This window comes from Chelonia mydas, chromosome 7, assembly GCF_015237465.2.
Source record: "Chelonia mydas isolate rCheMyd1 chromosome 7, rCheMyd1.pri.v2, whole genome shotgun sequence".
NCBI classification, from domain to species: Eukaryota; Metazoa; Chordata; order Testudines; family Cheloniidae; genus Chelonia; species Chelonia mydas.
Genome location: NC_057853.1, coordinates 17444917 through 17471705, shown reverse-complemented (window position 1 = coordinate 17471705; position 26789 = coordinate 17444917). Strand labels below are relative to the sequence as shown.

Sequence of the window (26789 nt, the reverse complement as noted above, 5' to 3'; positions counted from 1 at the left end):
GAAATCACTGGAGATTTGATGATTGACACCATCTGAGGATATAGTCCATCAACCCTACTTTGCAGACTTTGGATAAGCCTCCAGACTCCAGAGACCTTACCTAAATTCCTCTCTTTTTGGAGGTTCCACCATTACTAATTCATAGCAACGTGCAACCTCTGTAAAGTAAAAGATTTTACTGTCAAATTTTAGACTAATTCCATATTTTGATTGTTTCCCTTAGGAGGAAAAAACCTACCACCACCTGCAGACTTACAGAGAAAGCTCAGTGAACAGAGAAACAGGCCCATATTTCTCGAATACAGGTGAGATCCTTGCCTTTCCTGCTGTATTTGCTTAACGTGACCTAGGGCCCTAGCCTGCTGCCCCAGGAGTAGTATTTTGATGATTATTAATATTACAATGGCATCTAGGAGGGGAATTGCGGGGGAGGGATCGCTCAGTGGTTTGAGCATTGGCCTGCTAAATCCAGGGTTGTGAGTTCAATCCCTGAGGGGGCCCTTTAGGGATCTGGGGCAAAAATTGGGGCTTGGTCCTGCTTTGAGCAGGGGGTTGGACTAGATGGCCTCCTGAGGTCCCTTCCAGCCCTGAAAGTCTATGATCTTCTATGACATAATGAGAGAGAGAGTTCCTGCCCTTATAGACAAGCCAGACAAAGGGTGGGAGAAAGAAGAAAGCATTCTTCTCCTCATTTGACAGAAAAATGAAATGATTTGCCCAAGGCCAGACAGGAAGTCTGTAGCGGAACCAGGCACTGACCTGTGTCCCCACCAATGCCTTAGTCACAAGGCCATCCTTCCCTCTCTCGTCTCACTGGGACTACTCATGAGGGAATGGACCCACTCATGTGAGTGGGGGGATGCACCTCATTAAGTGGCACTTTGGGCTAGCCCTCTGCTCTGGGGGGAATTTCACCTCAAACGTGCAGCCCCAGGTGTTGAACTTAGCGCCTTCCATCTTTGCCTCTGCCTCACCCTTTTAAAACAACCTTCCATTTGCCAGTAAAGTAGAAAAGCAAAGCACAAACGATAAAGCGGCATTTTAATGAACTGTAGAATAATGAGTGGAGGGAGCCTCCAAAAAGATTTCGTCTAGGTGTACAGTGGGATTAAGTTTCTCAGTCTTTATGAGAGGGAAGGGCATTAGGACCTGCCTGAATGTCTTTTTAACACACCCTGGAAATGACAAAAAAGGTAATAAAGAAAGATAGGAGCTGTGAGTTGATAGTTATCTGCTAAACACTCATTAAATTAAACATCTGAGCCAAATAAAACGGGATCTAGAGGCTCAGGAATATTTGCTAAGAGCAGATGTGTTTTAAATTTCCTTTGGATAGCGTGAACACAAGGATGATTTATTAGCCCCCAGTCTCTAATCAGGGTGTCATGGATGTTTCAGACATCCATGTTACTGATCAGAAGGCCTGCAGGGGTGATTTATCCTGTCAAGAATTATCTGGCTAATAACCTATAAAATGGTCGTTTTGCGCTCTCTGATAACTGCCTGTAGCATCATATTATTTTAGGATTTGTGATATTAGCTCTTCCTTTTTATTGAAAAGGGGCTTCTTAATATAAGTTGTCACAATCCTGACAGCAAAGATTCTTAAAGGATATTGTCTCGGGGCACAACAAATCCTTAGCAAAACTTACTTTACCTGGGAAGATTCAGTCATCATTGCCTCCTAAGAAAAGAATTGCTTACTTAAGCATTCCCCAAACAGCAAACACTGAGATGAGCTCCTCTATTAGCATCCACTCTACAGTTCAATACATCTTTGCAAGAGCATTTTTACATGAGAGAAATGTACCGCCTATATAGAAGGAAAACGTTCAGTATTACAATGGGGGCATGTAGGTCCCAGTCTTGCACCTTCGCAGTCAATGTGAGTATTACCATTGACTACCGAAGGCAGCAAGAGCAGGGCTTTAAGAATCAGTTATTACCGTTGCGACTGCTAGCATGTCATTCAGATTCTATTTCAGCTGTATATGTAGGTATGCTCGTTATATTGTGTACTGCATCCTTACATTTCTAGGCAGCTGCTGTCTGCAGAGGCAGTTGCCACTCAGAGCAGAGCTATTGCAGCATGTTACAGAGGACACATATAATGCTCTCTTCATGTGCACATTAGTCTTTTTGTTGTTGCCATTTCTATTAGCCTGAAATAAAAATAATCCAGACTCAACATATGGCTACTCTTCATGTGTAAAATTATCTATAGTTTCTACATGCGTATAGAGATCGGACAAGAAAGATGTTTGCATTTTGGTTTGGATCTGGCGAAATCACAGGCTGGGTTTTGATTTTGCAAAAGCCACCAGTGGTGTTTTAGATCTGGCATTTTTCTTATCCCGACCAGCAGACGTTAAGGTGGGGGTTCAAACTTTTGCATTAGATCCATTTTTCTAATAATGAGCAAAGTGAGATCTTTTTAGTTTTGCAGGTAATTTAAAAATAGATTTGTCTTTTACTTGTTTGTAATTAAAAAGATGCTGAGGTCAGCAGTGATTAGTGTCAAAGACTGGGCTTCTCTCAAATGGGCTTCTCTCTCCTGCCATGAGTTAAACATGCTAAATAGATATGGCTGTTTCTTTAAAAGGTTAAAAATTGAGAGTTTATCATTTTAATGTTAATCCTTAGGATTCCCACAATGACAGAAGACATGGCCAGGAATGCCTTCCTCAGCTTTGTCAATTCCAAATGCTGCTATGGCAATAAAGCTGCTGGAGAATTGGTCATTCAGGATTTGAAACAGCTGACTGTATACAGAGTGAGTATATTCAGATCTGAAACTGAAAAACCAGTGGTTGGGCCATGTTTGGCCAAGTTGTTTGGATAATTTTCCAGCTGTCAAGTGATACTAGTCCATGAAGAATCATCTATTAATTAAATAAAATGTTTTTAATTCATTTGTCTTGAAATGGAATTCTATTGCTCAAATCAATATTTTCCAAGGAAAACCCACCTTACAATTATTTTCATCCTTCTATGAGTGAAAAAGTCCATCTTTCTCTATAGCACGAGCATCTGCAATACCTAAACGCTACAAGCTTTCTGAAAATTTTCTCCTCCCTTCTGACCTATGGAATTTGTCTGTGGCATAATACCCCTAAAATTCCCCAGGCAAAACTGGAGCTATATGCTAACCTGTACTTGGTTTACGCACACAAACACAGGGAACAAATTGTAATCCTAAGTGTATTCTCCCAGAGTTATTCACTGTAATGTATAATTCAACTGAAAACTGACCGATCTAGGTTCTTTATGTCACCCCCATCACGAATTTATTAAAGTGAGTTCAAGAGGAGCTCTCCCTCTCTTTCTCTCCTTCCTCCATTCTGTAGCAAAGTTCCTTTCTGTATGTTCTTTTATGTTTTTAAAATATATTTTGTGCTGCTCCAAAAATGCCAGTTTGCCATTGAATTTAGCATTAATGCATTTCAGAATACAGACCCACCCGTTATTATATACACTGGATCACACAACTTTCTAATACAGATACAATGGGACGAGCCTAGCTGCTAAATAGAACCAAAAATGTTATGCTGTAGCAAGTTCTAATATATAATTGAGCACTTCTCTCGTCAAAGCTTTTAAAAAGAGAAATAGAAGACACCAAATATCACAATAGACAAAACTCGTTGAGTTCTCAATGGAGTTTATTGAATAACTCACTAAAATAATATTTATTGCCAATCTAGCCCTTTTTTCTGTTCAGACAAGACTTATGAGGTGCGAGGTCATTAGTAATTTGGAAGTATTCACTAAATATTCAGAATCAAGCCTATGGCCTGTTAGTTCTTCATCATTTGTGTTGAGTGATGGTTCATCCAAGTCACATGGTATTGTTTCTGCTCTCCAGCGGGTTTTCTGAAGCCTTTCAGATTAGACAATAAATGACAATGGATGAATAGGAAATCATAAATACTGCACCTTTTGTTTCAGACAAATAACCATTTATACTAGGTTGTTCAACTTTTGGGATTAACAAACATTTTATCTAAACATTATTATCTAAACATTCCCAAGAAAACAAGCAACAGAATCCCATGAATAAAAGACTTTCCATTTGTATTTGCCAGTCCAATTCTTTAAATAAATAAAAAAATAAATAAGTTGATGGAGCTCTATCTTTGAGTCAAATGATTCAGTGAACGTCCTTGCCGACTTCTTCCAGCAACTTATTGTGAAAACTTGAAATGGAAAAGTTCTCCAGTCTGATTTAGTTGGTGTTGGTCTGATTTAGTTGGTGTTGGCCTTGCTTTGAGCAAGGGATTGGACTAAATGACCTCCTGAGGTCTTTTCCAACCCTAATATTCTATGATTCTATGGTGGCTTAATACAATTTCACTTAACAGTAATTGATTGCATGTTTATTTCTCTTTTCTAGTATCGACTGGAGACCTTTCATGAATCAAGGCTAAGTGAATGGACTTTTCAACCTTTTACTAGTGAGTAACTGCCACATGACCAATTTTAAATGACACAAACAGGAAATGCTTGACTAACTGAGGCTGTGGGTATACTTGGAGCTAGGGGTGTGATTCCCAGCTCATACTCATGCCAGCTCTCATTGAACTAGTGCAGTGTTTCCCAAACTTGGGACGCTCCTTGTTCAGGGAAAGCCCCTGGCGGGCTTGGCCAGTTTGTTTACCTGCCACATCCACAGGTTCGGCCAATCATGGCTCCCGCTGGCCGTGGTTCGTAGCTCCAGGCCAATGGTACGTTGAGGTACATCCCTCAGCCTGCGCCGCTTCCCGCAGCCCCCATTGGCCTGCAGTGGCGAACCGTGGACAGTGGGAGCCACGATCGGCTGAACCTGCGGACGCAGCAGGTAAACAAACTGGCCCGGCCTGCCAGGGGCTTTCCCTGAACAAGCGGTGGCCCTAGTTTGGGAAACACTGAACTAGTGCATTGAAAGTAATAGTATAGCCAAGGTGGCATGGGCAGCAGTGAGAGCTGACATGTGCTAGCCGCCCCCGAATAAGTATCCATGTGGTCTAAGAGAGAATATGTGATTTATTCAAGGTCATAGATGAAGTCTATGGTGTCCACATGACTGGAACATTCTTCTTCTTGCACTAGACCATCTCACATAGGACAATCCTCTACTAGTACCTATAAGATATGGACCTAAGATGAAAAGTTTGGATGAGGAAATGGATCAGATCTCTCTCAAAGCTCAGGAGAAGGATAGTCAGACCTGGGATTTTGTTTTGAGCCCATCTATAATAGGGTACATATTGTACACAGTGAAAATCACAATCTGTTCAGAGATCCCATGCAATGCCTGAATATTGTAGCAGGAGGATAAGAAGCTGTGTCAGCTCTGCTATTCACTGCTTAGATCATTAACTTAATTTTAACATTTAAAACTATTTCATTTCAATTTAAAGTCAGATTTAATTCATTTTTTTGCATGGGTTCTCTTGATCAACTGTTTACAGTGTTTTAAGACTTGGGACTTTAAACCAAGAAAGTAAGCTTCACCTGACTAGTTTAAAGAGGATTTCGTCAGATTACGGTATGTGTGATAAAAAGAATAAATGAAAAAAAATTAATGAGTAAAAAGAGAGCCGCTTGTGAGAAGTCAAGGACACAATGAGGTCTGTCTTGCAAAGGTGAGGTGTGATGGGTTTCTAAGAGAAGTAATACACTCTGGCTGAAGTGATTGGCATGACCTATTATATGAAACAGCTGAGGGACTTTGAAGAGAGCACTGTGGATGGAAGACTTTCCTTTACAGATCTAGGTTCATTTTATTCCCATTTTGTGAGGTTTTTGTGAAGGGTCTTGGAAGCCAATGACATTATTTCCATTAGAAAAAGCAGATGGCCTCTACAGTAATAACTTCCTGCAAAGTGTGATATACAGTGGGGCTTGTGAAAGATTTCAGACTGACAGCCCTAGAGAGTGAACTTCTTTTATTTATCTAGAAGAAAGGTACGGCTTGAGGAACAGCAGAGATAACAGTCCCTTACACTCCTTGAACAATGTGCCTGAACGCTGACTAGGATGGGCCTTAGGGATCTGTGAGAGGCAGTTGAAGGAGTCAGTAAGAAAGTACACCAGAGAAAGAGTAGGCAGTTCAGTCTTCGTCCTTTGCTGAGAATACCAACAAGAGCACCCTGTAGTGCAATGCCATTTGTGGGGCTTGTTGGTGTTCCATTGGGAAGTGGCTGGAGGATACCAGACTCATTTCCAATCACATATACAGCAGGACAAAGTGCAACCAAGGTTTATACAAGGTTTCCTTCCCGTTGCAGATAATTTGGTAGATGGACCACAAAATGGCGCTTCTCCTCGGCTATGGGATATTAAGGTCCAGGCTCCGCCAATGTTTCAGGATGATACAAAGAAGTTCCGAGTACCTCACTCTTCATTAGTTAAGGTAATTCAGTCTATGGATTGGTTAAAATCAAGGGCAAAGCATGTTATTAATTAGGACACATTTGTTTAGATGAGCCTTTCAAAGATCTAATGAATTATTTATGGTTGTGGATGGCAGAGTTCAATACATTTTAGTGTTAGTTTTGTAATTTTATCTTATGGATCTTCATATGAAGATAATGTCTGTATATGTGCACGCACACACACACACAATCTGTATAAATATGTGGGCAAATAGGTATAATTTATTTTTTACTACTCTTTTTTAGCAGAAATTTTGCTCTAAGCTTTATAAGCAGCGGTGTAGGGTGATTTTTCCCTTCTCTCTCTCTTTCTTTTTTTTAATACTGACAAAAATTGGCAGAAACATTTCCAATGTTTTTTCATGACACCTCCCTCCGCTTCTGAGCACCTCCATGGGTAATTTAATATTTTTTAACTAAACTTTTGATTTAAAAAAAAAGAAATTCAGCAAAAGTATGCATAGAAAATATTTTCCATTTTTCTGGTAGGTCTAATTAGAAATTCTCCTCTGTTAAATAATATACTATTGATGATTCCTTTAGTAGTCTTTTAAGACAGGTTTTACTGTATTTGATGCTGTCCAATTGGGAGTAAAATACCATCACGAAAGTATTTTTGATGTAAAATGATTGCATAATCCTATGTTAGTGTTTTTGAAATATCTTGGTAGCTTTATACATGAGCAACATTTTGATTTCAGGCATGCCACAAATGCCAGGGTCATGGCCGACACAAATGCAGTGCTTGCCATGGTGCAGGCAGGGTAAGTAGCAGTTATGGCTTCTTCAAGACAGTCCCCAATTCCCTACTTTTCATTTGGGTGCTTCATTCACAGATGTCTTATCTAGTAATGCGGTGCTACTGTACTTATAAAAAGGGAGGATTCAGGATAAGTGTAGGGGTGGTAAATCAGCAGGATAGTATTGTTTACTTCTAAACTTTGCACAGTAAAAGCCTGATGCTTCTTTGTACACCCAAACTTCCTATTGACATCAAGGGATCCACATATACAGAATTTGTATTGTGACTTTATCAATGAAAATAATCTTATTTGGAAATCCACTCAGGTAGATAGGCAACCTCAGGAGTTGTAATACCTTCCTCCTCTTTAGCCTATGGACTACACTGGGTTTGTCTGAGAGTAGATTTGACTCTGCATGCAATCAAATGAGTGTGAATCCTAAACATACAATACAGTAAAACCATCAACACATTTGCTCAGATCATAGCTTTGAAATTTCTCAGTGGAAATGAGTCCCCAATGCAGCAAGCCATATGCCTAACTTTAAGTGCAAAAGTAATCTCACTGAGTTGTTCCCAGCTGTGCATTTGGCCTCCTCTTTTTGATCTGCTCATCCTGCCTAAAGGTTCCCAGCAACAAAAAACGTATTGTTCTTCACAGCACTAAGGGCATACTATTTAGCTAAATCTAGTCCGATTTTAAAAAAATGTGTCTGCAAAGCAGCTTGCTAATCATTACAATCACAAATATAGGTGCAAAAATGTGTATATAATATAAAATACATTTCATCTCATTGCAGTTGTGCCCATTTATACCAGTGGTAAATCTGACCAACAGACACCTCACTTTCATAGGTACTGAGATTTAATCAACCTTCTGTTTTCCACATTATTGTTGTCAAGGCTGACTCCCCACCCTGGCACTTTGAGTGCAGAAGGTGGGGGCCTACAAGGATTTTAAAAATGAATACTGGCCACTCCAGGCTGGTATTAAACTCCCAAGGTCACAGCTTCTCTCTGACCTTGGATGGGTAGATGCTGCCACCACCCAAGTGCAAAAAACCCACAATCCTTTGAAAATCCAGAAAGGAACACTTGGGAATTCCTTCCTGTGGGGTACCCTCGAGCCCTTTCACCCCCCCTTCCCAGGAAGAGCTGAGAAAAAAACAAAGGAAATCAGCTGTTGCCACCAGCTAATTAAACAACATATGCACAAACCTCTTAGGGACACAAAAATCCAATCCTGTTCTTAAAAAAGGTACATTTTATTAAACTCCAAAAGAAAGGAAATACATTTGGAACTTAGGCTTTTTGCTAGATCTTAAAAGAAACAATTACAAAAATTAAGCATCAAGATTGCTCTCTTGAGGTTCAGCCTAAAGGTTACAAGCAAAACAAAAGCATCTGGGGTTAGCACAGAGGAGTCCACAAGCCAATAAAAAATTAAAAGAAATAACCCTAATTGCGTCTTCCTAGACATTCCCTAATTTGCTTACATTTCTGGGGTTTCAGATCAGCCATCTTTAGGTATGATCTGATGATTTTTCATACGTGGCTTGAAGCTTCTCACAGCATAACTGCTCTCTATTCCCCTCTTTCCCAGAGAACAACAACACACAGACAAAGGGAAGTTTTTTCCCAATTTTAAAAAGTTCTAGCCCTCCCATTGGCTCTTTTGGTCAGGTGCCCACTCCTTTCCTTTTACCTGTGGGCTTGTTAACCCTTTTCAGGTAAAGCAAGTAGAGAACCACCACCAAGAGGGATTCCATAACCAACTGGCTGGCTGGGTGTCCACAAAAAGGAGCTATCCCCCGTCTCATTTATCACAATTGTGCAAAGCACATACCTAACATAACTTCTTTTTCTGCTGAAACCTGACTGAGCAGGGTTGTGGTTAGAAAGCATAATGATAGTGTGCAAGACAAATCTGGCTTTTACAAATCTGAAACATGGTTGTTTCTAGTATCAGGGAGGGCATATTTTATTTCTCTGGTTCATTTTCAGATGAGATGTGTTACAGGCAGTGGGGCCAGACACAGGGCAAAGCAGCAAAAGCGGTGCCAGATGCGTTCAGGTACTGGACGTAAAAGGTAAGGTGGGCTCATTGGCATTTTTCCACCATGGCTCCATTTGGATTATTTTCTAGAATAATTTGATTTATTAAGAAAAAAAATCTATTCCTCATTTGTGCACAGAGAGGTAGATCTTCTATGTGGAAGTTGCACTGTATGTAAAAGGCGAGTATGATTGCTCAGAGCTCCAGTATGAAACTGGAGAAAAGCCTGATGAGAGTCTTTGGGTTAAGTTTAGATGTGGGAGCAACAAGGGTGATGTCGTGGTGGGCGTCTGCTATAGACCACCAGACCAGGAGGATGAGGTAGATGAGGCTTTCTTCGGACAACTAATAGAAGTTTCCAGATCACAGGCCCTGGTTCTCAAAGGGGACTTCAATCACCCTGATATCTGCTGGGAGAGCAATAGAGCAGTGCACAGACAATCCAGGACGTTTTTGGAGAGTGTTGGGAACAACTTCCTGGTGCAAGTGTTGGAAGAACCAACTAGGGGCCATGCTCCTCTTGACCTGCTGCTCACAAACAGGGAAGAATTGGTAGGGGAAGTAGAAGTTGGTGGTAACCTGGGCAGCAGTGACCATGAGATGGTCAAGTTCAGGATCCTGACAAAAGGATGAAAGGAGAGCAGCAGAATACAGACCCTGAACTTCAGAAAAGCGGACTTTGACTCCCACAGGAAACTGATGGGCAGGATTCCCTGGGAGGCTAATATGAAGGGGGAAGGAATCCAGAAGAGTTGGCTGTATTTTAAAGAAGCCTTATTGAGGGCGCTGGAACAAACCATCCCGATGTGTAGAAAGAATAGCAAATATGACAGGCGACCAGCTTGGCTTAACACAGAAATCTTCAGTGATCTTAAACACAAAAAGGAAGCTTACAGGAAGTGGAAACTTGGGCAGATGACGAGGGAGGAATATAAAAATATTGCTCGAGCATGCAGGGATGTAATCAGGAAGGCCATAGCACAATTGGAGTTGCAGCTAGCCAGGGATGTGAAGGATAACAAGAGGTGTTTATATAGGTATGTTAGCAACAAGAAGGTGATCAGAAAAAGTGTGGGACCCTTACTGAATGGGGGAGGCAACCTAGTGACAGATGATGTAGAAAAAGCTGAAGTGCTCAATGCTTTTGTTACCTTGGTCTTCACTGACAAGGTCAGCTCCCAGACTGCTGCACTGGGCAGCACAGTATTGGGAGGAGGTGAGCAGCCTTAAGTGGTGAAATAACAGGTTAAGGGCTATTTAGAAAAGCTGGACATGCAGAAGTCTATGGGGCTGGATGCAATGCATCCGAGGGTGCTGAGAGAGTTGGCTGATGTGATTGCAGAGCCATTGGCCATTATCTTTGAAAACTCATGGTGATCGGAGGAGGTCCCGGGTGACTGGAAAAAGGCAAATATAGTGCCCATCTTTTAAAAAGGGAAGAAGGAGAATCCGGGGAACTACAGACCGGGCAGCCTCACCTCTGTCCCCGGAAAAATCACAGAGCAGGTCCTCAAGGAATCCATTTTGAAGCATTTGGTAGAGTGGAAGGTGATCAGGAACAGTCAACATGGATTCACCTGACCAACCTGATTGCCTTCTATGATGAGATAACTGGCTCTGGGGATATGGGGAAAGTGATGGGCGTTATATACCTTGACTTTAGCAAAGCTTTTGATACTGTCTCGCACAGTATTCTTGCCAGCAAGTTAAAAAAGTATGAATTGGAAGAATGGACTATAAGGTGGATAGGAAGCTGGCTAGATCATGGGGCTCAACGTGTAGTGATCAGTGGCTCGATGTCTAGTTGACAGCTGGTATCAAGCAGCATGCTCCAGAGGTTGGTCCTGGGGCCAGGTTTGTTCAACATCTTCGCTGATGATCTGGATGATGGGATGGATTGCACCCTCAGCAAGTTCGCAGATGACACTAAGCTGGGGGGAGAGGTAGATACACTGGGGAGTAGGGATAAGGTCCAGAGTGACCTAGACAAATTGGAGGATTGGGCCAAAAGAAATCTGATGAGGTTCAACAAGTGCTGAGTCCTGCACTTAGGATGGAAGAATCCCATGCACTGCAACAGGCTGGGGACCGCCTGGGTGAGCGGCAGTTCTGCAGAAAAGGACCTGGGGATTACGGTGGATGAGAAGCTGGATATGAGTCAACAGTGTGCCCTTGTTGCCAAGAAAGCTAATGGCATTTTGGGCTCCATTAGTAGGAGCATTGCCAGCAGATCGAGGGAAGTGATTATTCCCCTCTATTCGGAACTGGTGAGGCCATATATGGAGTATTGCATCCAGTTTCGGGCCCCCCACTACAGAAAGAACGTGGACAAACTGGAGAGAGTCCAGCGGAGGGCAGTGAAAATGATTAGGGGCTGGGGCACATGACTTATGAGGAGAGGCTGAGGGAACTGGGCTTATTTAGTCTGCAGAAGAGAAGAGTGAGGGGGGATTTGATAGCAGTCTTCAACTACCTACAGGGGGGTTCCAAAGAGGATGGAGTTAAGCTGTTCTCAGTGGTGGCAGATGACAGAACAAGGAGCAATGGTCTCAAGATGCAGTGGGGAAGGTCTAGGTTGTATATCAGGAAAAAACTATTTCACTAGGAGGGTGGTGAAGCACTGGAATGGGTTACCTAGAAAGGTGGTGGAATTTCCATCCTTAGAGGTTTTTAAGGCCTGGCTTGACAAAGCCCTGGCTGGGATGATTTAGTTGCGGTTGGACTAGATGACCTCCTGAGGTCTCTTCCAACCCATATCTTCTATGATTCTATGATCCTTAGCTGGGATAATTTTCACCAGCTGAGGAACTGGCCCAGGATATTTTTGGCCATGGTTGAGGCACATTAGAGGGGCAAAGTCAGGAATCTTATGAAAGGCTCTATTCAGCACAGTAATCTACATGACCAGTTTCCCTGAAGTCAGTAGGATTCCACCTGCTCTCTTCAGTGTAGGGCTGGTGCCTAAATGACTTCATTCGCCAAGCTTCACAGTCTTCTGTGTCACCAGGATGAAGATCTCTTTAAAAATATTAAATCCAAGGTAAACTGGAAATTGTTTTTCTTTTTTAATTTGTTAGAAAACCCTTTTTTCCTCCACAGAATTTTAAAGTGATAATTTATGACAATATGCTTATACCTATATAATACCGCCAACCTCAAATGTTCAGAGATCAGGAGTCACACCCCAAGAATCATGGAGCAGACTTAAAAATCATGATTTTTTTTTAAAATAATACATTTGGCATTCTGTTTGTTCATCTTCTGGTTTTTGAGCCTTTAGTCTGCAACCAGAGAAAGTTACTTTAAAAGAACAAAACAAACCAGAAAGAAGAAACCTAAGATTCTCATACCTGGAGGACATGGAGACACCAAATACCGTGAGATTTCTGGTAAAGTCATTAGAGTTGGCCCCTACAGCTTTTGCCAGACACAGTATGAATGTTTAAAACAAGGAAGAGAGAATGGACCCAAGAACTCTAATAGCCTTGTGGCACTGATCCAAAAGTCAACTGAAGCTACTGGAAAGAGTCTCATTGTCTTCAGTGGGCTTTGCTTCAGGGCTTACATTTCTACAGAGCACTGTTTGGGTTTAAGAGTGTTTAGAGCTAATGCAGCTTGGAGAATTATTGCTCTATTGCCTTTCTAAATACCAAACTTAACACGTTTAAAAATGATCTTTAAGTGACATACCAAAAAAGCCCCTGTGCTAAACTGTTTTGCTTATTTGGCTCCATTAGATTTAAAAGAACAGAGATGGTATTATGGCACCTTAGAGACTAACACATTTATTTGAGTATAAGCTTTCATGAGCTACAGCTCACTTCAGCTGTAGCTCACGAAAGCTTATGCTCAAATAAATTTGTTAGTCTCTAAGGTGCCACAAGTCCTCCTGTTCTTTTTGCGGATACAGACTAACACGGCTGCTACTCTGAGAGATGGTATTGTGGATAATCATGGCAATAATTGTAAAGCATGAATCCACTGAGGCTAACGAAGACTTGAAGAGCTTCAATGAATCAGTTATTAACTGCTGCTAATCTGAGTTGTGTTGAGGCAATCAAAATGTACCATGCATGAGCATATGCCTCCTGCATCTGTTAGAGGCAGAGATATCCGTGTCTGGAAAGGGACACTCAGCCTTCTACAATTGTTTAGGGAAACTGTTATTATCCTTAATTAGATGCACAAATAATTTCTTTGACTAATTCCACATTTACAAACAAAGTCTTTGTGGTGGTATTAGTCATTCAGTTTAATACAATAAATGCAAATCCCTTGCATCACAGAGAAATGAAAGAAGTACACTCACTGCATATAATTTTGTTAACCTCTTTACTGCCTTACAGAGATGGGCTCAAAAAAGAAACAAACCTGTCATAAATATAAAGGGAAGGGTAAACACCTTTAAATCCCTCCTGGCCAGAGGAAAACCCCTTTCACCTGTAAAGGGTTAAGAAGCTAAGATAACCTTGCTGGCACCTGACCAAAATGACCAATGAGGAGACAAGATACTTTCAAAGCTGGAGGTTGGCGAAAAACAAAGGGTCCTCTCTGTCTGTGGGATGTTTTTACGGGGACCAGAGCAGGAATGCAGGTCGGAACTCCTGTAAAGAGTTAGGAAGCAATCTAGTTAGATATGCATTAGGTTCTGTTTTGTTTAAATGGCTGATAAAATAAGTTGTGCTGAATGTATATTCCTGTTTTTGTGTCTTTTTTGTAACTTAAGGTTTTGCCTAGAGACATTCTCTGTTTTGAATCTGATTACCCTCTAAGGTATTTACCATCCTGATTTTTACAGAGGTGATTCCTTTACTTCTATTAAAAGTCTTCTTGTAAGAAAACTGAATGTTTTTTCATTGTTCTTAAGAGCCAAGGGTTTGGGTCTGTGTTCACCTATGCAAATTGGTGAGGATTTTTATCAAGCCTTCCCTAGGAAAGGGGGTGTAGTGCTTGGGGAGGGAATATTTTTTGAGGGGAGACATTTCCAAGTGGGCACTTCCCCTGTTCTTTGTGTAACACTTTAGTGGTGGCAGCTTTTAAACTAAGCTTGGTAAGAATAAGCTTAGGGGGTCTTTCATGCAGGTTCCCACATCTGTACCCTATAGTTCAGAGTGCGGAAGGAACCTTGACAAAACCAAACAACATTGAAAACATTGTAGGGCCTGAGTCTCCAGATCTCTCAAATGTTTAACTTGAACCATTTAACTGCTATTGAAACAAACCTTTATTTTTGCCTTTAGAAGGTGCAGCACCTGTTCTGGGCGGGGCAACAAAACCTGTACGACATGCCAGGGAGAGAAAAAGCTCTTACATTTCATACAGCTGATAATAACCTGGTAAGTAGGGTGGGTAGAATGTTGTAGTTATTATATGTAGTACAGCAACACCTTGAGGTTCCAGCCAAGATTGGGGCCCCATTATGCAAGATAGGTAATAAGAGCTAGATGCAGATAAAAAGATTTATTTATTACCATTCTGTAGATAGGGAACTGAGGTGCACAGGCCCAGCTCCAACTCTCATTGAGGTCAGTGGGAGTCTTTCCATTGATTTTTGTGGGAGATGGATTCGGTCCAGAGAGATAAAGTGACTTACCCAAGGTCAGAAAGGAAGTCTGTGGCAGAGTCAGAAATGGAACTCTGGAGTTGAACCAAAAGACCAGCTTTCTTGCCTGTAATTAGACGCATCTCACAGTTGGAAGCATCTCTTTTGTGCAGAGAGTGAAATGAATGATCAAGTCTGAGTTAATGGTGGGTTGGCAGCCAGAGCAGAATGGATGACATTGGCACTCTGCTATTAACACTTGTTGTTTGAGTGGTTCAGTGCCCGTCGTGACATCTGAGTCTAGCAGCTGAACCCCATTTACCAGGGTTTATGCTACAGAAAAAGGCTGGTTCCCTCTGTTGTGGCTCCAGCATTAATGCTTTTAATTTGGTAGCTTTGGAGCCAGAGGTAACAGAAGGGTCTAACAGCGTCTCAGCTTGTGAGCTTTTGTTCCGCTTTAAAAGTCACACATTGCCTGTTGACCCACATCCCAAAATACTTTCTAATGGATGCCCAAGCGCCACCGGTTTAAGAACTTTGCTTCTCAAAAATGCACGTCCGTTCATCCTTTAAATTGGGAATTGCCACCAAGTGGTGCTGATAGTTTTTATGAAATGCACACCAGACTGCTAAAGGAAAGGACAGTGACCCTGAGCTGGGAAGCTCTATTTTCTAATCACTAAATCCTCAACACATGAAGTCCTTCAGGCAATGGAATGACCTAGTAAGGTATGTTATGGTACTGTATACACATGAGATATAGGTATGCCTACTCTTGGAGCTGGGGATAGGATTCCCAGCTCACGCAGACGTACGTGTACTAGCTCTTGCTGAGCTAGAGAGCTAAAAATAATAGTGTAGCCTGGGGTCTCACGGGCAACAGCGAGTAGCAGCTTGGGCTAGCTGTGCCCATGTATGTACCCGGGGGGTTCAGGCGGGTTTGTACTTGGCACGGCTAGCCGGCTGCTCGCTGTTGCCTATGCTACCCAGCCACACTACTGTTCTTAATGTGCTAGTTTGATATGTCTCTGCAAGCTGGGAATCTCACCCCTAGCTCCATGTAGAGAGAGATCCAGATACAGCAGTGGAGGGGAAACCTGTGGCCCACGGGCTGCACACGGCCCGTCAGGTTAATCCGCTGGTGGGCCGCGAGACAAGTCTGTTTACATTGACCATCCGCAGGCATGGCCGCCCGCAGGTTGCCCACCACTGATCTACAGTATATCCAATAGCATTGTGTAACTTCTTTTGAAGTCTTTCTTATTTAGTAACCAAGCCTTTATCTTGTAAGCCATAGCGCAAAATAATTAATTGTAACAGAAACCATGGCTTCTGATGGAGGATATACAGCTGAACCTGCAATAGTAAAATAATAGGTTTATAAGTCCTCTTGAAAACTGTCAGGTAGCCTGTTAACCATGAAGTTCTAGTTTCAGGATCTTTTAATGCAAGAGTCATCCATGCCATAAAAGCATTTGAGGTTGTTAAGAAAAGAGGTTGTTGCAGAAGAGCACAAAAGTTGCAAAGGGGGAATATTGTCCTCAAATCGGGAAGCGTTAGAGTCTTACTCAAGCGTTTAGAAATAGTTTAGTGTATGATGCTTTTTCTCTCCCAGGAAGAACAAAGTGTTTGAATTTGTTTCTGAGCACCAGCTGAACTTTCCAGGAGAGCTGCTCAGTAAAGTCAATGGAGAGAATGTATTTAAAGATGAAAATATTCTGGTGAGTAAATCTTAGGGCTGGAGGAAATTAGTGATTGTTCCTACCTCACACCCATTTCTGGACTTTCTTCCACTTTACCACAAGTCAGCTTTAGTGCAGGGTGGACTTGAGTTCAAATAACTACCAGCTCCGCAAACCACTAACCAACTGTAAATTAGCTGAATTCTTTATATTATTTATTTGTATTGTGTCAGCCATCCCCCAGGGCTCCATTGTGCTAGGCACAGTTCAAACATGTAACTGAGCAGAGTCCCTGCCCCAGAATACTTAGGTTTAACTAAGCCTGTCATGTCAGTAGTAAAGATCCTGCAATCAGAATTTAGTTCAGGGGTGTGAGGCAGAATAGAATCCAGTTCGCTATTCCAGAGCTGTCTTGCCTCTGAAGTCCTAAGCATACATCACTCACAGGTGTCTAGGAAACAGTTATGTTCATGAAACTAGATAGATTTTTTTTTTAAATGTGTCTCTCCAAAGCTCAAGGGACATGAACAAATCATTCTGAAAAAGAATCCATTCAGATTTTCATTTGGCTGATTGACCAGGACAGTGATCCTTCCCAAAGCACAGAACCGGTACTTCTTCCATAAATCATCAACACACACTGAGAAAGCCATGGTGAGAGAATGAGGCTTTGCAACAAGTCTTCAAAATCCAGAAGACTGGTGGGATTCTGTTGGAACAAGACGGGAGTGAATTCCATAATGGAAATCCTTTCTATGGAATTACCACCTTGGCACTGGAACCTGGGGCTTCTCAATTAGAGAACATCAGCTGATCTCAGCTGCTGTGGTACTGCATGAGAAGAGTGTTAGCCTCTGAGTCAGAAGATGCCATCTTTACACAGTCACTTTTCCAGCCACAATTACATTTTGAGGTCTGTAATGTTATGGTAAAATGGATATAAATCTGTATCCACAATTTCACTATTTAAGGACATTCAATAGGTTTTCATTGTGCTGTAGCTGGCTCCTTGCATGTGTTGACAGGATGGCAAACCAGATAATTTGTGCCATGCAGGTTGGGTTTTTATTCCTTTTTTTTTCTTAATTTCAGGTGTATCCCATCATTGACTTCCCTATACCACAGATCTCCCTAGCTTCACAGAGAGCCATCATGGAGCATAATGCAGCATTCACCACATCATCACGCATTCTACAGCAGGTAAGCAGGGAAGCCAGATAGTAGGACCAAGGGTAGAAGGTGTGGAGATCTGATTCTTACTCATGCAAGGCAAGGTTGTGGAATTTAGTGGCTGACCCAACATGCCCTGACAGCTATGGGAGTCAAAGGATCAGGTTCTTAGCCAGTAGCCCATATTGTAGGTCACGCTTACAAGATTGGAGTCTGTATCCTGAAATGCAAAGACCGAAAAGGACTTAGGGTAATGGTACATAACCAGTTGAACATAAGCTCCCAGTGTGATGCTGTAACTAAGAGGGAAAATGTGATCCTTGAATGTACAAGCTGGGGACAATCAAGTAGGTACGTGGTATTACCTCTTTACTTGGCATTAGCCAGCCCATTACCGGAATACACTGTCAAATTCTGGTGTCACACTTCAAAAAGGAAGCTAAAAAATTGAAAAGGGTTCAGAAAAGTGCTACAAGAATGATCTGAGATCTGGAAAACATGCCTTACAGTGAGGGACTTAAGAAGCTCAATTTATTTAGTTTCTCCAAGAGAAGATTAAGAAGTGACTTGAGCATGGTCTACAAGTATCCACCCGGCAAAGAGATTTCTGACAGTAGATGGCTCTTTAATCCAGCAGAAAAAGGCACAATGAGATCCAGTGGCTGGAAGAGAAGCTGGACAAATTTAGACAAGAAATAAGGTATGCATCTTTAATAATTAGAAAAATTAACCAATGGAACAATTTACCTAGGGATGAATTCTCCAACACTCCAAGTCTTTAAATCAAGACTGAATCTCTTTCTAAAAGATATGCTATAGCCAAACAAGTTATGGGTTTGATGCAGGAATTGCTGGGTGAGGGTTTATCACCTGTTATGCAGAAAGTCAGATTAGATGATCATGATGGTCTTTGCTAGCCCTAAAATACATTAATTTATTGTCGGGTGGCAGGAAGCTAGGCTACTCCAAGGAGGTCCTGAGATATTATCCCTCTTCGGCACCTAGGGGAAGGGACACACTGCACCATCTCATTGCTTCACTCTTCATGGCCAGCTAGCTCTGCAGGCCAGTGTCTGCATGTAGTGATGGGAAGGTGGGGAGAGAGGAAAGACAGAGCAGGTGGTGCCAAGTCTCTGCCCTATTTGGAGCAATTTAAATCCCTGGGACTATGCAGGGGGAGATGGCCCTGTACTTCCCTGAGAGCAGGGGCTGCACAATTGCCCTTGGCCTCTGAGTCGATGGTGAGGGAAGGCTCTTTGTGTTCCTCCCCAACTCAGAGTCAGAAACCAGGGCAATCTAGTCCTAAGGCATCAAAAGTTGGGCAGCCAAAACCACTGGTCACTCCTGATAATTTTGGATTGTGTTTATTTCATTAGATTTATTCATGCAATTGATTAAAACCAGTGATGTTGGGGGAGGATGTTAGATTTTAATTACTAGGTTAGTCATTTAAGAGCAATATTATTTTTGAGCAGATGTAAAGCCTGATATCTTTAAAAATCAGAATTAAATCCCAGGGGAAATAATGGCACTTTTCTCTAAAGACAAGAGAAACTTCTTTCCCCCTTTCCAAACAAATTCACTGCCAATAAATTCTTTATTCTCCCGGGTTAATATCCTAGCAGCTAATTTTGCATAACCATTATGTTCCATCAAGTCACATCTATTGCCTTCATTAGGTTGCAAATGCTAAATTATAGCTGGTACATACTGCCTTTTCCCTCAGGAAAGAGAAAAATGCCACCTTAAAAAAGAAAAGTAAATTAAGAGACCAAAATAAGCTAACAGGGCAATGGTTTGATTTTCCATATGGTCTGTCAATCTAAAATCAACTCTTTGGCAAGCTCATGCTTTCCAGATTAATTCCAGGCAATAATTCTCACTATCAAAAGCAGTTTGTTCACTAGGTTGGGACACACCATCCAAATGCCTCCTCTAGCTGCCTGGGAAAGCAGGTGTCGAGAAGCTCTTCCAGTGCCAAATCTCCCAGACCATGTGTTGTTTCCTTAGGTCTGAGCTGCGTCCTGCCAGACCATTCCTCACTACTTAATTCTTTGCACCCTCCACTTGCTCTTGGCTAAAGTTCTACCACTTAATAATCAGCATCTTCTGGAAGAAAAGAGGAGAAACACCTCTTACTGCATATTTGCTTGGCTGCTGGCATTCCAGCTTTTTATGAAGTCGGCCATATGATGGAGGTAAATATTGTGCCCATAAACGTTCCGTAGGCTCAGCGTGACTACAGTCTGGCGGCTTTCGCTTGCTTCATTTAGTTGTGTTTAGAACACTGACCTTCTGTGTACTTGTAACACGTCAGGGTGGGCAACTGAGGATCATTACATAATGAGAGCAGGAGATTATTACTTAATCTACCACAGCTACTGCATTTCTCCTCTGCCTTTTTAGTTTATACTAAACTAGATCCCAGTTGCATTAGCTTTGCTTCAGCACGGGATGGCAGTGTCTTTTCATAATAAATGCTACCAGCTGTACACCTTTGAGCTGTACACCTTTGCAAGGCTGAATGGGACTAAAGAAAGAGAATTATGTAGACAAATGGTTTGACTGACTGCTTGCTTTCAAAACACTACAGAATAGCGAACAGTCATTTAACCTAGGTATTAGCTTCCTGTGCAGACCTTTTTCTGGCATGGTCCCTCATTGAAATATTTGCACTTGATTAGTTATTTCTAGCTGTTGAAACACATTTGCTAAAATGTCCCCCAAACAGGATTTTGTTCCAGGTAACTCTCTAATTGGCACGTGTGATTTATCTGCAGCTTTCTGCACAGAGACTCAAAATGTTTTACATGGTGTGAGTGGGTTGGGATTACTATACCCATTTCACAGATGTGCAAACTGATGCACAGAATTGTTAAGTGAACTGTCCAAGGCCATGCAGCTAGTTGGGATGAGTCAGCAGGGGCTAGCATGGCCAATCTGCTTATGGTGATTCTGTGTCTGCTCTTTCACTCCTACTGGAGTATGTGGGAGTGATAGGGCCATCAGAAGATGCAACTGGGCAGAGTGTGGGACAGAGTCAGGGTGTCTTTGGCCCTGGAAAGAGTGTGGCATTGAAGGCATTGGGGTGCAACAAGGAACCCATTAGTGACAGAGTCTTAGCAGCTGAAGTATCTACAGTGCTTATCTCAGCTGTGGTACAACGGGTGTCCTACCAGGCACAGCGTCGGATAAGGTTTGGTACCATGACGACCCAGAGACTCTCCGAAAGACAGTCACACAGTTACTGACTGAGCCATGAATAGAATCCAGGAGTCCTAGGTCCCTGTTCTAGCCACTGGACCACACTGTCTCCTAAACCTCTTCCTCTCTTTGCGACAACTCATCCTTAGACCCATATTTCTATATGCTCCAAAGACAACCGATGGGCTCGTCTTTGCCTTTCTCAATGCTGCTTCTTCACTGACATGCTACCCTCCCAGGAAGATGCTGATCCTTGAAGAGGAACACCAAGCATTTGCTGTCATTGTCTTTGAACTACTGTGGAAATGTTTTGTGAGGCCAGCATTTGGAGGGGACACAATCAATCTGCATTGGTGACACTTTCTGCCATAGAAGGCACCAGAAGATGGTTTGTTTCTGATTCACAATCTTCTTGAGTTCCAGCAGAAGTGAAATGTACCCAGACATATTCTTGAGGCCCTTGTACGGGGTACAGGAATTTTGCAAGTTTCCTAAGAATTCTTCCATTAGGGGAAGAGAGTGGCATGGAATTTATGGCAGTTCTGTATTTCTGCCCCCAGTCCCTGTGTGCTTCTTCATGCTACAAGGGGCTCTCCACAGGCCAGTACACCAAGAATCCACCCTCCAAAAAAATCCAGCTGCAAATTGGGAAAGGTGGGTGGATTAATGCTAATAAGGTCAGCATTAAACTTCACAAGAACTCTGCTGGGTTGCACGGTGGTAAGTATGATGCTGGGTTGTATGTAGGGTTGGGAAATAGGATACCGTGTATGCAGCATGTCCCTTGTTTGCATCCTCGCCATCCACATATCTGGAAGCCTGGAGAGCCCTTGTGTCTTTTGGGTAAGAGAAAAAGAGAACAGTGCTATTGAGACATGCTTCCTCCTTCTAAACCATGAGGGTAGGGAGCCTGTAAACACCTCCCACTTACAGTCTATATAGCCCAGACAAGAGAAAGGAAGTATTATCTCCATGTCAAGAAACTGACGCACAGATTGCGTGACTTGCTAAGGTCACACAGGAAGGCTGTGGCAGAGCCAGGATGTGAAGCCAAATCCCCGAGTCCCTTAGCCCAGCACCTTAACTCAGAAGGATGATCTTGTGGCTATCTTGGGTACTTATATAGGCCTCATCTCCATAGTGTCTGAACACCTCACAATCTTTAATGGGTTTATCATTATAACATCCCTGTAAGGCAGTGGTATTATCCCCATTGTACAGATGGGGAAACTGAGGCACAGGGAGACTCAGTGACTTGCCCAAGGTCACACAGGAAGTCTGTAGCAGAGCACAGAATTTAACCCGTCTCCTGAGTTCCAGGCTAATGCACTAGCCATTAGCCCATCCTGCTTCTTTCTTTTATAAAAAGATATGAGAAAAGAAAATCTGCCACTAAGGGGAGGATGGTGAGATAAATATTGTATAATATGTAGAAGGATGCCCTTCTCTGAATATAAAGGGGTCACTGTGAGCTTCCCATATAAAAAGACATCTAATGAATTAGTTTTATTAATAAACGGTCAGTCACTACAGAAAAAGATTACCAAAGAAGTGTGTGTTCATATGCCACTCAGGTATCATAGGCATAAACTTTAAGTGTACATAGTGCAAGTTCACTATAGTAAAATTGAATCTACATAATGGAGGATAAGGAAGAAACAAGTCTAAAAGCTCCATTAAATGTTGGGTCGGAAGAATAACAGGAATAATCCTTATTCCCTTCGTAAAAAATGTCTCTAGCTCCCTGGGCATCTGCAAAACTTCATATAGTAATGGTATTTGGCTGAGAAAAGAAACAGATGAAACAGGAACCAGTTGGAAATGGATTACAGACAAACTAAATCGAACAGAGAACTATAACCCCCAGATAGTGTGTAAACTGTATATAAGTGAAAAGCAGGTAGATTACAATATGGTCTCTTTTTATACAAAGTTTACTGTGTATTTTGAAACCACCCATCTAATTTTCTTTACGCTGTAGGAGCACTGTAAGTTAGAGAGAGCCTGAGCAACAATTTTTGGCTCTAAATCTGAACCTTCCCAAGATTCAGGGGATCCTGGGTTGGAGATCTTGATTTGGCACATTATTGAAAGAGCCATGGATCCAAACTTTTCCAGGGTTTGATTCTCATTAGAAAGGGTCAAGACCTATTGAACCCTAAAGCCTCTCCTCCCTGCAAGGGGAAAACATATTCCAATAAGAGACATGCCACATAGTAAAACATTTCAGTTTATTTTAGCCAAAAGACTGATCCTGTAGTACAGTGTTCCTCTCCCTCATTCAGAATAGGCGCTATCTAGGACAACTGTGTAGTAATGGCTGATTCTTTAGTGTTTTCCACCGTAGAATATTTTATAGAAAGAACAAGGGTAGGTAGACTAAAAGTGAAGGTTTAAAAAGTTTAGCTGCTTTCTTCACATTGCCAAGGTAGACATGCTCCTAACAATCTTTATTTGGGAGCAGGGGGATGGGGCTACATGGAATGGGGGCTGAAAAGAATCTGCAACTGTAATTTAATGGACCAAATTATGCCTTTAAGGATGGCCTTCTCTAGGCAATCTCATTGTCTAAAAGCTTGTAATCTGTGGCTTTTATCATGCTGCTGCTGCTTGTCTATGTACTTCACTTTAAAAAAAGTCTTAGTACTCTTCCCACATGGAAAGTTCCGCAAACATTTTTCTGGGAGACCTGAGGAGAGACTGTCTCAGGATATTCACACTGTGGGCTGGAGATTAGACTTCTGTACTCTTTTACCCTAATCTTCCCCTCCCCACAAAAGCCAACCACTATCAACAACCCCCCACTCCCCCGAAACCAGGAAATGACTCACAGTAATTGTTTGTGCATCAGGCCTGTTAAAACATACTAGCCCCAACTCCTAGATAACCAAAAGAACCCATCAAAGGTTTTATATAGATAAACCCTTCACAGAAAGCCAAACAGAGAGCCCTGCTCACCCAAAACTAAACTAACTCTACTTTTTTAGACTACAGGCCTTGCTGCTACCCTCCCCCTCAGCCTTCCTGATTATTGACCTGAGGGATCTCTTTATAAATGAAGGTTAATAAGGAACTCACACCTGGGCCCCGGTTGACCAATGAAGAGTTCTAATTAGCTCTGTCAGTATCCTTCAGGGCGTGGGACCCAGTTTAGACATTAACTCCCTGATTGCTGGCTTTCATGCAGACCTAGTTTCTGAAGCAATAAACATGTCTTTAATTTCCTTTCGTCTGAAACTTTCCTGGAAGCTAAGGATTTATCTATCTACAAGTACTCAAATAGTTTTGTAACAAGGTCATGATTGACATGCTTATCTGCCCTGGTTACAGGAAGCACAGATGACTTGTACCCTCATGGCTTTTAACCAGAAAACCGTATGTCCACTGTTTACACATCTACTCCTACAAAGCTGCTGTACCATGTAGCTATCCCATAGTGCCTTGCAGGGACAGAGAGGGAAAATTGTATCGACGGGAGATGTACCAACAATATATGAGGCAATGTTTTCTGGGCTGTGTTACCACACACAGAGCTGTGACAATACAGGACTGGCTAACCTGTTTACACAGTGAAAGGGTCACATTTACACAGCCAAATAACACTGTCATGACACGGTTACAGGAAGACAACTACATGCTGGCCTGGCCTAGGCACACAGTTAGCTCCCAGGATTACTGCGTATTAACCGTGTCTTGTTTGTGAACAAGCCGAGCATGTCACAAAGTGGTTATAAACTCCCTGCCAATGTTCTAGTGTGCACAAGGCCGAAAGCTCCAAACACACAGGATAGTTTGTTGAAGAAGGGGGAGAGCATTTGACAACTGATTTGGTGGCTGAAGGCATCTCTCTCTATCAGATGTCAGGCGTTTCTTTCTTCCTCTCAAGATGTGGCAAAAGGTGAGGCATCAGCCTTACTTAATTAAGGCTTTTCATATGCTTTTTTTTCTTTTCTCAGCGCCAGACTATTGAGCTGATCCCCATCACAGAAGTTCATTATCTGTACGCAGGGAAGACGTACCTATACTATGTCTATGGATTAGAAAACAAGGTGTATGCACTGGACTACCCAGAGAGGTACTGCTGTGGCTGCACCATCATATGATGGCAGTGGAATGCTTCTAGAGTTCTTCAGCGTGAAACAAACAATGGCTGCACTTACAGTGGCAATATTAAGATCTGTAACTTCCTGTGGATGCACTGCCAGAGGGGTCAGCATCAGAGGAAGAAGTAGCATGGCAGGACCTGGGTATTTTCATCACTGTGTCATCTGGCCCGGCTCACGGTACAGTTAGAAGACAGGGTGGTAATAACTCCTGAGTCCTGTTTACTCTGCAGCTTTATCTAGTGCTACCACAGAACTGCATGGGCCTAAAATTTCCAGTGTAGACGAAGTAAATGAAAGAAGAAAACAAACCCCTCCAGGAGAGAGAGAGTAAGGAACACAATTCACATACACATCAATGCTATTAGCAGCTCAGAGCCTGATTCAGCCTCATTAGAGCCAATGGAAAGATCAGGCCTTCAGAAAAATATTTCCACCTGAGGATGTTTTGGATTTTTTGTTTATTGCTGTAATGATTCACCATTACAATGTTACATATTTTTAAGCCTTTTTTTTTACATTCAAGGTTATGCTACTCATGATTGATGTATTCTCGTCTCTCTTCTTTTATTTTCTTTGTTAGGATTTCCCTGAGCTACTACATATAACCCATAGTAACAGATAACATATTTCTATATTTATTAAATTTATTTTATTTTAAAATACCAACTAGAGTTTGCCTGACGTTATAATACTTGTATAGAAGGTATCAGATAAGAATAAATAGCATTTTCAGGCACCCTGTACGTTGTGTGTGATGTTCTTGGCAGTCAGAGAGGAGGTAAAGAACATCGGGCCTGTGGGCACATCAAAGTGGAATTGTTTATTTAATTGTATGTATTTTTAGGGTGGAATTTTTAACTCTGTTCCCACTTAAGTCAATGCTGAAATTCTCAGCCATTAAAGATTATTGCTCTTCCTGAGAACCCAGCACATGCTCCCACGAGTAGCAGAAAAACCACGTTACTCAAATCCTGATGCAATTCCTATAACCTTGTGAGGGGTCAATTTCACCACCTGTTTGTGCCAATGTTTAATTCCTCTCCCCATCCCTAACACCAGACTTTAGGGTTCAGGTTTTTTAGAATAAGGGGTGGGTGGGTGTCCAATGCAGCTATGTGTCTATGGGAAGTCAAAAGTCCATTGGGAGCTGAGAGACAAAGATCAAGGAGTCCATCAAGCTGGGCTGCTGATGATCATGCTGAGGAAGATCATGGAGTCCTGGAAAAGCATGGAAGACTGTTCAGGACGGTCAGCATTTTTTTGAAAAGGATTCTGACAGCTTTGTGTATCCTGAATTTTCCAGCCTGGATTGGGATGAAGGTGGAATATTCCTCAGGCAAACTAGCCATGTGAAAATGTTGCTATAGCACTAGAAGTGAAGACTTGTAACTTATTGTTCCCATCACCTGGTTCCAGACAGTGCTTGCTGCCCTCTGGCCGGCAATACTTCATCTAGGAAGGATATCCAACGCTGGGACCTGATCCAGTACACACTGAAGCTAAATGGGAATCTTTCCACTAACCTCAGTGGGTGCTGGATCACGCCTAGAGTATGTAGTGTTGCCGGCTCTTGCAGTTTAACCACTAATCTTGCAATATTTGGTGTTATTCTTAAAGGCCCAGCTAGGGTGATCAGACAGCAAATGTGAAAAATAGGGACGGGGATGGGGGGGTAATAGGATCCTATATAAGAAAAAGACCCAAAAATCGGAACTGTCCTTATCTGGTCACCCTAGTCCCAGCTATTGCCAAAGACCCCCTAAGAATCCTAGCTTTCATTTTAAAAAAATGTCTAGCCCTAATTGTGGAAGAGAAAAGCTTGAATGGGTGAAGTGAGCACCCTCTAAACGCTCAGAAACCAGAAAGCCAAT

At 42.2% G+C, this 26789-nt stretch overlaps 1 protein-coding gene across 4 annotated transcripts in view; it reads left to right on the top strand.

Annotated features, from left to right (window-relative positions):
* SSUH2 (ssu-2 homolog) overlaps positions 1–25654 on the top strand; it is a 33093-nt gene extending 7439 nt beyond the window's left edge. For 2 of the 4 annotated variants that reach the window (XM_043550551.1, XM_043550550.1), the window contains exons 3-12: positions 224–305; positions 2644–2773; positions 4394–4454; positions 6270–6394; positions 7118–7180; positions 9163–9248; positions 14455–14550; positions 16372–16477; positions 17531–17638; positions 24769–25654. In XM_043550551.1, coding sequence (XP_043406486.1) covers positions 224–305; positions 2644–2773; positions 4394–4454; positions 6270–6394; positions 7118–7180; positions 9163–9248; positions 14455–14550; positions 16372–16477; positions 17531–17638; positions 24769–24915 — 1004 coding nt within the window. In that variant the 3' untranslated portion in view covers positions 24916–25654. Of the gene's footprint in view, positions 1–223; positions 306–2643; positions 2774–4393; positions 4455–6269; positions 6395–7117; positions 7181–9162; positions 9249–14454; positions 14551–16371; positions 16478–17530; positions 17639–18242; positions 18309–24768 lie in introns of all 4 variants that reach the window. The other 2 variants (XM_043550553.1, XM_043550552.1) reach the window with 2 other exon arrangements.
* Positions 25655–26789: the final 1135 nt, after the last annotated feature.